Consider the following 16,345-nt stretch of genomic DNA (forward strand, 5'->3'; position numbering starts at 1 on the left):
AGTGATATTTTGCTAGTTAACAAAGTGAACAGATCTTCTAGCCTCATAGAATACTGTTGAACCTACAGCACTGTCTCGATTCTTTTGTGTGTCTCTGCTTTGTAATTTTCTGTTATCGCTATATCTACTTGTAATTTTTTTTAATTCTGCTACATTTAATGTCGAAGAAATATATCCTGAAGTCATTTTCCTGTTTAGAAAATTTCCTAGCCATGAAGGCCTATCTATTGCTGGTTTTATGGAGTTATCTGTTGAGTACTTTTTACCACTGTGCTTTAAGCACTTCCAGTCCTCCAGTGGCTTTTAGTGATCCACCAATTGCTGAAGAGGCTCCGCTACCCACACGCTAAGTGGACAACACACTCCTCCTTGGTCTGATTGCTTTGATCCTTTATAGCATCTCACAACTATAGTTTTCAGACATTTGGATTGGGGCTTTGGGGTCCATGTTGGAAGGCAAAGGAAGTTTCCTAAAAATTCCATGGCAACAGCTTCTTTGGAGACTTGTTTTAAAATCCAAAGACTTGAACCACATCCCCTGCACATGAATGTTTGCTTATTTTCATTTTCTCATTGTCTCCTCCCATCTAGTTCTGTTGTAACCATGGATGTAAAAAGAACAGCTTAGAAAAAGCATTGGGAAACTAGAGTTGTCAATCACATGGGTCTGTTTTCTTCAGTGGAAAAAAGTGAATGATGCCTAATCACTAGAATGCTGGAGTGGTGTGGTCAGACAACCTCTGTTAAGAGAGCCTCCACCTTAATCTCTCCCACCCCACCCCAATATTATGAGCATTGTTTAGACCCTAATACTGGCCTTTGTCTCTCAGTGAATAGAACTCATGCCTGTAACATATCCTTCCTCTCTAGGCCCTAGCCCTGAGTTCTGTTTGTCAGTCAGTAGAGGTTGTTTTTATTGTAAAGGTCACAGGTGCTTTACTACTTTGCAAGGGAATTTAGATGTAGCCAGCCTGAAGCTTTGTTATAAGAATTGTCACATGGACACTTTCCCCCCAAAGTTCTATGTTTAAGTGTGTGGAAAAATTAAAACACAGGATCAGAGCTAGAAGTCTTGATTCAGTCTGACCAAGTCTGGCTATACCAAGTTTTGGTTATCTATCCTGGGTCCACTTTTCTTGCCAGTGGCAATACCTGCTGGAACGCCTCAACAGATGTTGGCATTTTTAGAAGAGTTTTGCCCATTAGTAAGTATTGCTCTTTCATATTTGAGAGCTGCTGACATACTGTGGATATAGTAGAATATAAAACTTGAAAACACAGAAGTGAAGGAATAATAGGTATCTGTGCTTTAAGCTCTCTGGTAGGATTGTTCTGTAAGCAGACAAATAAACAGCTGTGTCCCACAAAGCTGGAATGAACCAAAGTGAACAGGAGGGCTCCCAGACAGTCTCTATCTGTCATAACCTGGTATTTCAGAGAATGCTAGTGCTTTCTTCTAAACATGTAAAATTCATTCCAAGTTACTCTTTCTTCATCATCCTACCTGCCTAGAACTCATATGTAACTGTGATATAGCTATCTTCCCAGGTATGTTGGCAGGTATGTGTGTGTGATCTCAGAACACACAGGTAATGTGACATGACCTTTGACAACTGGTAATGGTGGATTCATTCACATTGTTTACACTTTTCTGACCAGGCCTTAGGGGAAGGTCAGTTTTTTAAACAAACCAAGTAGTGTCTTCCTGCCTGTCCCCAAATACAAGTTAAAACAGAAGGGTGTTTTGCTTCGGCTTTGTTTTCTTTATTTTGCTCTGTAATACAGTCAAGCAAGAGTTTGTTTGCAAATGAAAGCTGTGTAAGCATTTTTTGTTTATTTTAAATAAAATATATTTGTATTATTTGTCAAAAAAAAAAAAAAAAGAAATACCACCATGCACCTTATCAGATCACCATGGGCTTAGGCTGGCCTTTAATAACAAGAAAAACAACAAAAAGCCCATATACACATGGAAGCTGGACAATAATCTACTCAAAGATAACATGGTCAAGGAAGAAATAAAGAAAATAATTAAAGATATTTTAGAATTTAATGAAACACAACATGCCCAAACCCATGGGATGCAATGAAAGTAGTACTAAGAAGAAAACTCATAGCTCTAAGTGCCTCAAAAAAGAGAGACAGAGGACTGGTGAGATTGCACTGTGAGTAACCAAAGCACAGAGAGGGCTAGGCGGAGCACATGGAACATGTGGTTTTCTTCCTGAACCCACTGGCCCTCAAGTGCATGGGAGAGACGGGTACCAATCATTGACAACAAGTCCATGTATAATCACAGACAACAAGATGGCAAGAGGAAAACGAAAGAACTTAAGCAATGGAAACCAAGACAACCTAGCAACATCAGAACCTAGCTCTCCCACCACAGCAAGCAGTGGATTGCCAAACACTCCAAAAAGAGCAGAGTCAAACCTGAAATCATACCTCAAGATGATGATGGAGATCTTTGAGAAGAGCATGAATAACTCCCTTAAACAATTATGGGAGGACAACGATGAACAAATAGAAACTTTTAAAGAGGAAACATGAAAAACACTCAAATAACTATAGGAAAACAGAACCAAAAAGAGGAAGGACTTGAAAATGAAAATAGAAACAATAAAGAAAACACAAAAAGAGACAAGCCTGGAGATAGAAAACCTAAAAAAGAAATCAGGAGTCACAGATTCAAGCATCTCCAACAGACTACAAAAGATAGAAGAGAGAATCTCAGGAGCTGAAAACAACATTGAAAACATAGACAAAACATTTAGAGAAGATGCAAAATCCAAAAAGCTCCTAACCCAAAATATCCAGGAGATCCACGACACAATGAGAAGACCAAACTTAAGAATAATAGGAATAGAAGAGGGTGAAGAATATCAGCCAAATGTCATAGGAAATATCTTCAAAAAATTGTAGAATAGAAAAAATGGAACAGAGCAGAACAGAACAGAACACAGAAAATGAATCCGGCATTTATTTGGTCAGCCCTATAAAAGATATTTTGCAGTTGTGTATGTCAGGTAATTAATCTTCATACTTATTTTCAAGATAACAACCACATAATTATGCTTAAGCCTGATGAAAATAATTCTAATATGCTCTCCAATGACCAGTAAATATACACACAAATGCTCACCCACCATTACTAAGATTCTTTTTAGAGAAACCTTAGAATTTTTCCCAAAAAGAAAATATATTTTATTTTTATTTATTTATTTTTTTAAATTTTATTTTAAAAACAAAGATAAAAGGAAAAAATTTTAAACATTTTGCATAAATGCATACAATAACATATTTGTCAGTGCTTGGCTTTTTCTTCTTTTTTTTAAGGTTTGATACTCTGCATTAAGGTCTTACTAGTTACAATGAGCAAAAGTACATGTAAAACAGGATATAACCTGGAAATAGTCAACGTTTTCTTGGTGTGTAAGGATTTACATAATGTTTTTTGGATTTCTTTTCTTTTCTTTTCTTTTTTTCTTGAACTTTACACAGTCTGTGAGTTGTTTCTGGGGCAGACCGAGCCTCTGGGGTTAGCATCCCACTATCAGTGACTGCATATTATGTCTGTTCTTTTGTGGCTGGGTTATCTCACTCAGGATGATATTCTCTAGATGCAACCATTTTCTTAAGAATTTGGTTAAGTCATTGTTTCTGATGGCTGAGTAGTACTCAATTGTGTAAATGTACCACAATTTTTGTATCCATTCATCTACCGAAGGACATCTGGGATCTTTTCAGCTTCTGGCTATTATAAATAGAGCTGCTATGAACATTGTGGTGCATGTATCTTTGTTGTATATTGGAGTGTCTCTGGGGTATATGCCCAGAAGTGGAATAGCTGGATCTTCAGGTAGTACTATGTCCAATTTTCTGAGGAATCACCAGACTGATTTCCAGAGTGGTTGTGTCAGTTTACAACCCCACCAACAGTGGAGAATTGTTCCTCTTTCTCCACAACCTCGCAAGCATCTGCTGTCATCTGAGTTTTGGATCTTGGCCAATCTGACTGGTGTGCGGTGGAATCTCAGGGTTGTTTTGATTTGCATTTCCCTGATGGCTAAGGATGTTGAGCACTTCCTTAGATGTTTCTCAGCCATTAGATATTCCTCAACTGAAAACGTTTTGTTTAGCTGTGTACCCCATTTTTTAATAGGGTTGTTTGATTCTCTGGTGTCTAGCTTTTTGAGTTTGTATACCTTGAATATTAGGACTCTATCTGATGTGGAGTTGGTAAAGAACTTTTCCCATTCTGTTGGCTGCCATGTTGTTTTCTTGACAATGTTTTTAGCCTTACAGAAACTTTGGAATCTCATTAAGTCCCATGTGTTAATCTTAGACAGTAGAGCTTGAGCCATTGGTGTTTTGTTCAGAACAATTTCTCCTGTGCCTATGTGTTCTAAGGTTTTCCCTACTTTCTCATCTAATAATTTCAGTGTATCTGTTTTAATGTGGAGATATTTGATTGACTTACACTTGAGCTTTGTACAAGCAGATAAGAAAGGGTCTATTTTCATTCTTCTGCATGCTGAGTGCCAGTTGGATCAGCACTTTTTCCATTGAATGTTTAAAGCTCCTTTGTCAAAAATCAGGTTACCATATACATGAGGGCTCATTTCTGGATCTTCTATTCTATTCCATTGATTCATGTGCCTATTTTTGTACCAGTACCATGCAGTTTTCAGCACAATTGCCTTGTAATATAGCTTGAGGTCAGGGATAGGAATTTTGATGGGGATTGCATTGAATCTATAGATTGCTTTTGATAGGATGGCCATTTTTAAAATGTTGATCCTTCCAATCCATGAGCATGGAAGATATTTCCATTTTCTGAGATCTTCTTTGATTTCCTTCTTTAGAGGTTTGAAGTTCTTGTCATACAGGTCCTTCACTTGCTTAGTTAGAGTTACACCAAGGTATTTCATAGATTTTGTGACTATTGTGAAGGGTGTCTTTTTTCTAATTTCTTTCTCCACATGTTTGTCCTTCGAGTATAGGAAGGCTACTGATTTTTTTGAATTAATTCTATATCCAGACACTTTGCTGAACTTGTTTATCAGCTGCAGGTGTTTTCTCGTGGAATTTGTGAGGTCACTTAAGTACACTATCATGTCATCTGCAAAGAGTGATGTTTTTACTTCTTCCTTTTGATTTGTATCCTCTTGATCTCCTTTTGCTGTCTAATTGCTCCAGCCAGGACTTCCAGTATGATGTTGAATAGGTAGGGAGAGAGTGGGCAGCCTTGTCGAGACCCTGATTTTAGTGGGATTGCTTCATGTTTCTCACCATAAGTTTGATGTTGGCTGTTGGTTTTCTGTATATTTTTATTATTATGTTTAGGTATGGACCTTGGACTCCTATTCTTTCCAGGACTTTTAACATAAAGGGGTTTTGAATTTTGTTAAATGCTTTCTCAGCATCTAGTGAGATGACCATGTGATTTTGTTCATTGAGTTTGTTTATATGGTGGATTACATTGATTGATTTATTATATTAAACCATCCCTGCATACCAGGGATGAAGCCTACTTGGTCATGGTGAATGATCGTTTTGATGTGTTTTTGGATTCGGTTTGCAAAGATTTTGTAGAGCATTTTTGCATCAATGTTCATAAGTGAGATTGGTCTGAAGTTCTCTTTCACTGTAGGGTCTTTATGTGGTTCAGGAACAGGGGTTATTGTAGCCTCAAAAAATGAGTTATGTAGTATTCCATCTGATTCATTCTTGTGGAATAGTTTGGAGATTATTGGTGTTATGTCCGCAATTAATGTCTGATAAAAATCTGCACTGAACCCGTCTGGACCTCGGCTTTTTTTGGTTGGGAGGCTTTTGGTAACTGCTTCTATTTCTTTAGGTGTTATGGGATTATTTAGATAGTTTACCTGGTCCTGGTTTAACTTTAGTGTCTTGTATCTGTTTAGGAATTCATCCATTTCCTCCAAATTTTTCAACTTTGTGGAGTATAGGCTTTTGTAGTAGGATCTGATGATTTCTTGTATTTCTTCAGTTTCAGTTGTTATGTCTCTACTTTTCTTTCTGATTTTGTTAGTTAGCATACTCTCTCTTTGCCCTCTATTTAGTCTGGATAGGGTTTTATCAATCTTGTTGATTTTCTCAAAGAACCAGCTCTTGGTTTTGTCGATTCTTTCGATGGTTCTTATTGTTTCTATTTGGTCTATTTCTGCCTTAAGTTGGATTATTTCTTGCCATCTACTCCTCTTGGGTGTATCTGCTTCCTTTTGTTCTAGAGCTTTTTTCTCTGCTGTCAATTTGCTGATGTATGCTCTCTCCAGTTTCTTTCTGGAAGCACTCAGAGCTATGAGTTTTCCTCTCAGTACTTCTTTCATTGCATCCCATAGGTTTGGGTATGTTGTGTTTTCGTTTTCATTGAATCCTAGAAAATCCTTAATTTCTTTCTTTATTTCTTCTTTGACCCTGCTATCAGTTAACAGAGCGTTGTTTAGTTTCCATATATATGTGGGTCTTTGTTGTCTTTGTTGTTGTTAAAGACCAGTCTTAGACCACGGTGATCTGAGAGGATGCATGGGAGTATTTCATTCTTCTTATATCAATTGAGGCTCATTCTATGTCCAATTATGTGGTAAATTTTCGAGAAGTTGCCATGGGGTGCTGAGAAGAAGATGTATTTTTTTTACTTTAGGATGATATGTTCTTTAGATATATATTAATTCCCGTTGGTTCATAGTCTCTGCTGGTTTTACAGTGTCCTTGTTCAGTTTCTGTTTCCATGATCTGTCCATTGGTGAGAGTGGGGTATAAAGGTCTCCCACTATTATTGTGTGGGGTGAAATGTATTTTTTGAGCTTTAGTAGGGTTTCTTTTATGAATGTGGGTGCTTTTGTATTGGGAACATATGTGTTAAGTATTGAGAGTTCCTCCTGACAGATTTCCCCTCTAATGAGTAAAGTGTCCTTCCTTATCTTTTTTGATAACTTTTGGTTGGAAATTTACTTTATTCTATATTAGAATAGCCACTCCAGCTTGCTTCTTGGGGCTGTTTGCTTGGAAGTTTTTTTTCCCAACCTTTAACTCTGAGATAGTGTCTGTCTTTGTCCCTGAGATGAGTTTCCTGTATGCAGCAAAAGGCTGGATTTTGTTTATGTATCCAGTCTGATAGCCTATGTCTCTTTATTTCGGAGTTGAGTCCATTTATGTTAATAGATATCAAGGAATAGTGGTTGCTGTTTCCTGCTATTATTGCTTTTGTAGGTTGAGTTGTGTCTCTGTCTCTTTCTTCTTTTAGTGTTCTTGCTTAGGAGTTTTCTTGTTTTTACTAGGATGTAGTTCCCCTCATTGTATTTGGTTTTCCACCTATAATTTGTAGTATTGCTGGGTTTGTGGTCAGATATTGTGTAAATTTAGTTTTCTTTTGAAATATCTTCATCTCTCCATCTATGGTGATTGATAGTTTTGCTGGGTATAGCAGCTTGGGCTGTTAATTGTGCTCTCTTAGTGTGTGCAGGCTCTTCTAGCTTTCATAGTCTCTGTTGAGAAATCGGGTGCGATTCTGATTGGTCTGCCTTTATATGTTACCTGACCTTTTTCCCTTACATCTTTTAGTATTCTTTCTTTGCTTTGGGCACTTGGTGTTTTGACTATTATGTCGGGAGGAATTTCTTTTCTGGTCCAACCTATTTCGAGTTCTGAAAGCTTCTTTTATGCTCGTGGTCATCTCATTCTTAAGTGTAGGGAAGTTTTCTTCTACAATTTTGTTGAAGATATTTACTGTGCCTGTTAGTTGATATTCTTCTCCCTATTCTATTCCTATTTTCCATAGGTTTGGTCTTCTCATTGTGTCCTGGATCTCCTGGATATTTTGGGGTTGTAGGTTTTTGGTTTTTGCATCTTCTCTGACTGTTTTGTCTATGTTTTGAATGTTGTCTTTGGCCCCAGAGATTCTCTCTTCCATCTCTTGTAGTCTATTGGAAATGCTTGCTTCTGTGATACCTGATAATTTTTTAGGTGTTCTACCTCTAGAGTTATCTCTTTTAGTGTTTTCTTTATTGTGTAAATTTCTATTTTAAATTCCTTCTTCCATTCCTTCATCTCTTTGGTTTTGTTTCCTCTAGTTCTTTGAGTTCTTTGTGTGTTTTTCTTGTTTCCTATTTAAAGCCTCTGATTATCTTTGCTTTTTCTCCCGTTCTTGTTTAAGGATCTTTATCATCGTCTTGAGGCATGACTTTAGATCTGCGTCTTCTTTTTCTGGAGTGTTTTGCATTCTGCTGTTTGCTGTGATGGGAAAGCTGGGTACTGCTGTTGCCAGGTTGTCTTGGTTTCCTTGGGATATGCTCTTTCATTTTCCTCTTGCCATCTTGTTGCCAGTGATATGTTCTCACCTTTCCCTTGTACCTGGTCTGTGTCCCTGGATCTCCGATGGTCCAGGTGGCAGATGGTCTGAGTCCTGTTCTGTGCCCCAAAGCCACCAGGTGGGAACAGAGGTCCCAATGCTGTGTTCTTGATCCCTGCATTAATCAGGGCAGGGGCACACTTTCCGTGCCCACTCGGCAGAGATCTCTCTGCCCCCTGGCTACTCGGATCTCCTTCTCACTAGGCCTTTACCTTTGGGAACTCGAAAATATATTTTAATGGTATAAGATGTATTGTAGTATTTTATAAGTCATGGATTACAATGAATAAATTAACACTATAAATTAGGCTCTGATTATTTTATAGGAAGATATTTTTATTTTCACTGTAATATGCATGTTTTATAACAATGCATATCTGTTTAATCAACAAAGGTTTTATTGAATTTATTTTAGATAAATGTTTAGGCTAAGAGTTAAAAGATCCACATGAAAACAGTTCCATTACTTGTGGGGCAATTAATTACACTGATAATCTCTTTCTCTTAGAATTCTCAACACAAATATATATCCTGTTGTATTGATTGGAAATCATTTACAGAAATTTTATTTTTAATCTTTCTATCTATCATCTATCAGTGTCTATCTATGGTCTACCTATCTTTCTTTCTATCTATCATCTATAAAGTATCTCTATCATATAACATTTTTCTAGAAGATTAGGACTTTGAAAATATTTTATAGCATTCCACAGTGTGATTAAATTCTCCTTTACTCTGCAAAATTTCATGCCAAATATCCTTGAATTGGCCCCTCTAAGCTAGCATCTTTTACTGTTGTGGGTAGTTAACTAACTGTAAGCTTTCTTTGGAATAAAGATAGCTTCTATAGAAGACAGTTAACTGATAAGCTGTCATTCTAATTCACTTTGTTTTTATTTCTCAGAAGAACGTTTTCAGATTCACACTTTCTTTAACACTAATGAAAAAAATGTGTCACATAGGATTTCCTAGAAAATTCCAAGGAAAGCAAGATTCCTTAGAGACGTTTTTTATTTCTGTTGCATATTAAGGAAGAAAATAAAATTTTAAAACATCTTACTAAACTTTTCCTTATTATTTCAGACAATTAACACCTGTCATATCCTCCACTATAAAATCACCATAAAATGTTCTAAGGAAAAATTTTCCAATTTCAATGTTATATCATACTCTTTGCCAGGACATTTCACTGAATAATATATTTACTCTGCTAATATTACATTATATAAGGCCAAAATACCTATATTACCCCCAAGCATTAGCAGCTGCTTGGAAAACAACTAAGAAGAACATTGAACTATGTCTTATAGACCTTTCCATGTCCCATGGAGCTTACAGCTCTACTCATCCAGAACAGTGGACACCATGGTGTTGTTAAGCTCACTGCCCATAGAAGCAGAGGTCAGCTGGATGCTCCTGTCAACAGTGGGGACTCTTCCACCAACAGTTTCATCAGTGTTCCTCTTTGGCCTCAGCAAGATAATGAAGCACTTGGGAAGAAATAGACAGCCTAACAAACCATAGCTGGATGCCAAAATGGCAAATATCTCCACAGCCTCTTTGAATTTGCCTTTGGTGCTCAGGTAAGCAGGGACAAAAGAGATCCAGACAATAAAAAAGACCAGCATCCCAAAAGTGATGCATTTCCCTTCATAATAGTTATCTGGCAGCTGGCGAGCCACAAAGGTTGTAAGGAAACACAGCAGAGCCAGAAGAACATCAACCCCGAATATGGAGCACAGAAACTCTATAGAACCTTCATTGCATTCAAAGATGATCTTTACATTCTGAGGTTCAATGTTCTTGAACATCCCTGGAGGATCCAACACCAAGTAAGCTGCGCATACACCAACCTCCCCTACAACACAGATCAGTACAATGAGTTTTCGACAAATGGGGTGCATGGATATAAGCCGGGTTTTGGATACGGAAATCCTGTAGGCAAAAAAGAGTGAGATAGTCTTTCCAAGAACGGAAGACAGACAAAGGCAAAAGCCCAGTGCCAGAGTGACCTGGCGGGCCATGCAGGACCAGTTGTGTGGTTTTCCTATGAACAGCATGGAGGACAGCACTGTGATAACCAGAGACATCTGAACGAGGAAGCTCAGCTCCCGGTCATTGGCTTTCACCAGTGGAGTGTGCCTGTGGATCACATACACAACAGTTACTGCCAGGACCACAAGAGCCCCAAATATGGAAAGGATGACAAGGGTGAACCCCAGAGCCTCCTCATAAGCAAGGAATTCCACAAGCTTTGGCACACACTTGTTCTTCTCTGCATTGGACCAGTCATCTTCACCGCATGGATTACATATTTGTTGGCCTATTGAGAAAAAATAATACAAGATGATTGTCTATTGACTGTAAAAAATACACCACATTTGATTTAGAACATTCTGTGGCAGCTAAGACCTTATCAGGGTTTATTGGAAATACCTTATAAAATTTATATAATATTTTAACTTTATAATTTTAAAAGTGGCCTTGGTGCAGATACTCTGACTGACAGATTCAGAGTTGTTTTTAGTATCAGAAAGTCCTGACTTCTCAACTTGAGCTCTTCTTGAATTTTTGTTTTCTTTCATCTATCTATTGGATAGAGAGGTCTGTGTCTTTCTCAAGTGGAGAACAACCCAGGATGAGAAAGTCACAGCTTGTGGTATGGAACAATGAAGATGACTCGTGAATTGCTGTTTAACACCCCAGCGTTTTCAGCCACTCATGTACTATACGCTCACGGTGGAGAACCATGTATTTGTCTGCTCAGTAGTATTGAACTATACATGCTCATTCATTGAGTGATGAGGATCATGATGAGTATATAAGCCAAACCATCAGTCCTGGTTCCTGAGGTTAAAAAGGCTAAGTGCTGATGGAGGCTCCAAGTGTAAGCATTGGTGAAAAAAAGAGCTAGTAGATCTAAAATTACTGAAGATGATAAAAAGGTTTGACTTAGTGTTAATTTATAGATTTGGGTATAACCGTCATTTTCTTTCAACTACTCTGATTCTAGGTCTGAACAGAAACGGATGAAATTCTTTGTAGAGACTGTGTGACTTTAAGCAATGGAGTTGTAAAAGTTACACGGTGCATCTGTCTACTATAGATCCTTTATTAAATTTACATGATTATTCTTGTGGTCTCTTTGACAAAAGACAAATGAATTTTAGTTTTTTCAACAAAAAATGAATAGAAATATAAGCACAGATGCTCTAACATATTTCTGGAAACCAAACATGTTTATATTACCTCCACTGAGCACCATCTGAGCTGGATGTCATCACAGTCCAAGACTCAGCCACTGGCAATGCATGTGCCTTCAGTGCTTAGAAACTTAAGACAAGTTGAAGACTTTTCTCCAGGTACAGTTAGTGACCAGACCATTTAAAGAAACAGTACTTAGAAAAATTTATGACTTTATTCATATTTTACATTTTATGTATTTCCTTTGATGTTTCCTATTTTCCATATTTACAGTATGGAAATATACTACTTTTCAAATGTAGTAGTGAAAACAATATCATTATTAGAAAAAATGATTTCAATAATGTCTTTGTCAGGAATTGTTTAACCTAATTGCATCATTATTGCATCATGAAAAGTGTCCATTTCTACCTGGTTTCTCTGACACATATCCATCTTCACATGAGATGCAATCAAAGCAGCATAAGGGTTGTCCTGGGCGATTTCTCCTCCGGGTCCCGGGAGGACACACTTTTGTGCAGAATGAATCTGGAAGCTAGACAAGACACAGAAGGTGGACATGAGAAGGGTTTAGGTCAGTTAAGAATAGAGAAAGTGAATACAGTCACAATGGAGTTCTGAGCTATTTTAAGAAAAAGTTAGAAACTCAGGGCAGTAGAAATTCCTATAAATCTAAGAGGGTGACCTTAGCTGAAACTGTCAGCAGTTGGAAATTAGAAGCTTTAACTCAAATCTCCTTTAACCAGGAGAGACTCCTAGTAGAGGGATTAGGATACCAAGCTAGATAAAAATTTCAACCTACAATTTGGACCATGTATAATATGCACTGGTTTAAAGGCTGAACTGAAATTGTGAGACTTTCCAATCAGTTGCTGTTCCTGAGAAACATGCCCAAGAGTAATCCCACACCCGATTCTTCCTAAAATGCAAGGATCTAGAAGGTGGATAGCTCAGAGAACTGGGATAGAACAAAACAAGACTGTCCCCTGACTCCCCAACCAAAAAAATCTTAAATTTCTATTTTTCATTTTGTATCCTTTTGACCTGTTTTTGTTCTCTAATTGATCTGGCTAGAACTTCGAGTACTGATTGGTCAGTGAAAAATATAGGCAGGGATAGAGTTTTGGAAGGCCGAGGAGGTAGGAGAAGAAAAACATAAGAGAAGATGGAGGATGTTCATGGTTTAGACCCATATTGCTTTAAATAGCCTCTGATAGCAATGAATATGTCATAAGTAATGGATTTTACAGGGCAGTTTGTTTTATCTATGTGGGCAGTTTATATCAGTATCAATTGGCTATGGGATTGTTGTGTGGATGTTTCATGGACTGAGTATTACTGATATAAATCTTATTGATGAATTACAAACTTCAAGAGATTTGATTTTGTTGGGTTACTGAGAAGTGTGACAGTAACCACAGGGTGTGAATACTCGGAATGTGAGCAGAGTCCAGAATCAGAGCATATTAAGAGGGCACCTGCTACCTGGGACCAAGAGCAGTAGGCAGTAGCATGACCTGGTGCTTGAAATTTTTGCTGCTTTTCCAATATTTACCACTACAGATTTGGATGTGTGTGGAGCAGAAAGAGGGTGGAGTCAGGGAAGGGGAAAGAATGGAGAGATACTGTTGGAAAGCAAATAAAAATATACCAAAAAGAAAACCAATAGGTTAGACAAATTGGTATTTACATATTAAAAGTAAAAATTAGGGAAAAATGTAACCCGTTTTTAAAGATAATAAAATTACTATGTTCGATCGAATGAAACATTCTCAAATATTCAATATACTCATTAATTAATTTAAAGTTTTCATGCATTTTCGTTTAACATGGACACTTTATATTCTGAATAGACAAAGAAAATTAAGAAAAACATATGCTAGATAAGGAAAATGATTTGGAATATAGTAAAGCTGTAGGTGTTTTCATTTATTTCGTGCCTGAAAACATACTTTTCTCTCTGTATATAAACAAATAAATATCAGACCAACTAACCCTTGAAGATCCAGTGTTCCAAAATAATGCTGTGGTTTTTGACAGAATAAGTTCATATTTTGACGTTGTGAATTTGTATTCTCCAATCTTAACAAAGGCGATTTCTCCAGTGTTATCCATGTGCCAATTGAGGATGTCATAATATCCATTTTCCATATCTCCATCATCATCCAGCTCTATTTTCCTTCCATCATGGGTAGTAAATTTTATTCCCTGAAAGTATTGCCATAGCTATTAATGAGGATTAAGAGAAGAGTAAAAGGTTAAAACAAAGGAATTTGTAAGCATTTAAATATTTAGAATATAAATAAATATTTGTAAAGAAAGTTTATTGACCGCATATGTAATTCATAGTATTCTCTTTTTTTTCTAATGCTGTTTTTGTTACCAACTCTGATATCCTCTAGCCAGAGGTGGCATTTTAAACAGAAAGAATGCTTTGCTAAATTGATATATGCTGTATATGTAGTATGCATACTGGGTTTTAGAGTTTTAAAAAGAATAAAGCCTATCTAATAAATATTTTCACATTATTATTTAATATCATGACAACGTTAAATTATTACAACACAATAGATAGTGCTTTAGACATACTAGGTTAAATAATTTGTGAAATTTAATTTTTCCTATTTTTCTTTAATTTTGTCCAATCTTAGTATGCCATTGGTGTGAACTACAATTGTATGTATTTTTTAGTGTAAAGTAAGCTTATACTACAGTTCAGCAATATTTTATCTCAGTTTTCAGAGACAGGAGAATGTTTGCAATAATATTATTCTACTTACCCCACTTTCCATATGTAAAGATACAAAATTCCACAGCTAATCTTTTCTTTTCTTTTCTTTTCTTTTTTGAAACTCTCAGTCTAGAAAAGAGACTCATTAATGAGGCTCTAAAAGTTAAATTCAGTAAGTTTGTTACTGTTGTGTCAAGGTTTCCTTCTAAATTCAAGTATTTCACTCTTTTTGAAAAGCTCTTTAATTACTAACAAATATTTCAGAACACCTTTAGGAAGTCCATGTAACTGAGCACAGTCACTAGGTAGCTCCCTGACAGAGAAAAGCAAGGAAATCAGAGAGCCCTTCTCAGTTTCTGTTACAGTGCAAAGGAGACTCAGACAAGAGAAAGTGCAGACTCTTGAGAGGGGTCCATCAGCTGGGAGAGACCGAAACCAGCTAAGATGCCTGTTAGTTAATCAGACCAAATTATCTTAGAGGTGCTTGAAACCTATTCTCAAGGTTCAAAAGTTTTTTGAGCTGTTAGACAATGGGACGGGCCTGGGTATTGTAAGAATACTTTCTAATCTTGTACATAACTCCTCACTCATATTCCATTAAGTTAGCACTGTAAAATCCATAGTTTGACTGAGTCAGGCATTGATGATGTCTGGATGAGGTTTGTTTAGGGCTCCAAATCTGGGATGAATAGCTGTGTGTATTGCATCTCCAGTGAGAATGATTTCTCACATGAAAGTTGCTATTGTAGAAAGAATGTTGAAAAGGGAAAGAGGAGGTAGTGACTGCCTTACTTAGGAAAATAGAAAGTCTTCATCTCTCAGAAAAAGTCCACTTTAGCTGGGAGATAGAAGATTAGCAGGAAAATGTCTAGGTATTATACTTTTGAATTGCAAGCTTTTATTATAAATATATGGTCATGGTCAGGGGTACAAAATTTCATAGGATTGATGTTAACTCTGTACAATCACAGAGACATTAAACAGAATCTTTTGATATCAATGAGTAAAAAAAATCCTTTGTCTAACACACACCTGGTCTCCTTAACTTAAGGTCAGTAAGAGCATGTTTTCTTTAGCATAAAGGAAATCTGTCCCACAGGACATGTTGTTGATCTTCATCTTCCCTACCTGCTACAGCTGAATTTCTCAACCAAGGACCTAATGTGGTCACAAGCTCTCCACATAGCAGCAAAACTTGGTTCTGGAGCCTTTGGTTCATATTCCCATGAAATATATGTCAAAAATCATGAAAAATCAACACTTCTGCTAAGACCATGAAATATTCTCCCTACTCCGTGTCAATAGTCAAGCAAATAAATGGTCAAAGAATTTCACAGTCTGACCCTTGCCTTGATCAGTCTTCCTACCATGTCTCTTGCTTGAAATTTTTGGCTGGTAGGACACATTACTCTAACCTCATATAATTCCCAAGAAACGCCAAATTGGTAATGGGCATGGTCCAAATCCCAGAGACTGATACAAGTTACACAGTGTAAACTTGTCTCAGTAGGAGAATAAAGAACAGAAGTAAAGTAAGGAGGAGTTAAAAATGCAGTGTGATTTAGAAATGTTCAAGGAAACAACAGAATTGCAAATGTTTTCTAGTCTTGTCTATTGGTAGGATAATCTTTAAACTTAAGTAAATACTGGATATTGCTTTTGGTCTCTTTTAAAATACTCATATCGATACATTTACCAGCTTTGTAGAGTCACAGAATGAAGGATGTTACCTGGGGTCTAGGAGCACCAGCACTGAATGCAGTGTGAACACCTGAAAATGAAAGTTAAGTGGAAGTGCAAGCATCCCAGCCACTGTGGCCTCTGGTAAACTGACAGAGTGTAATATAAGAGTAAAGGGAAAATTATCAGGCAAAGAAGAAGGAAGACATTAGTGATATTAAGTGGACCTCCTGTGGTGTTGACAAGATCAAAGCAGGGATGCCCAAGTTCCCCATCTATGTAAATGGGAGGGATGGACACAAACAAGCAGGAATTATATGCATGAGACCAGTCCTGGCAAGAATGTTCATATTTTA

The 16,345-nt window shown here is 37.0% G+C and overlaps 1 protein-coding gene across 1 annotated transcript in view; it reads right to left on the bottom strand.

The window, feature by feature from the left end:
- Positions 1-9,714: 9,714 nt before the first annotated feature.
- The window catches only part of LOC308419530 (vomeronasal type-2 receptor 1-like), a gene marked incomplete at both ends in the record, with an annotated part of 40,610 nt that continues 33,979 nt past the window's right edge, over positions 9,715-16,345 (bottom strand). The window contains 3 exons of the mRNA XM_080915298.1: positions 9,715-10,697; positions 11,990-12,113; positions 13,574-13,804. Coding sequence (XP_080771424.1) covers positions 9,715-10,697; positions 11,990-12,113; positions 13,574-13,804 — 1,338 coding nt within the window. The remainder of the gene's footprint in view (positions 10,698-11,989; positions 12,114-13,573; positions 13,805-16,345) is intronic.

The sequence above is a fragment of the Micromys minutus genome (genome assembly GCF_963924665.1).
Source record: "Micromys minutus genome assembly, chromosome: 4".
Lineage (NCBI taxonomy): Eukaryota > Metazoa > Chordata > Mammalia > Rodentia > Muridae > Micromys > Micromys minutus.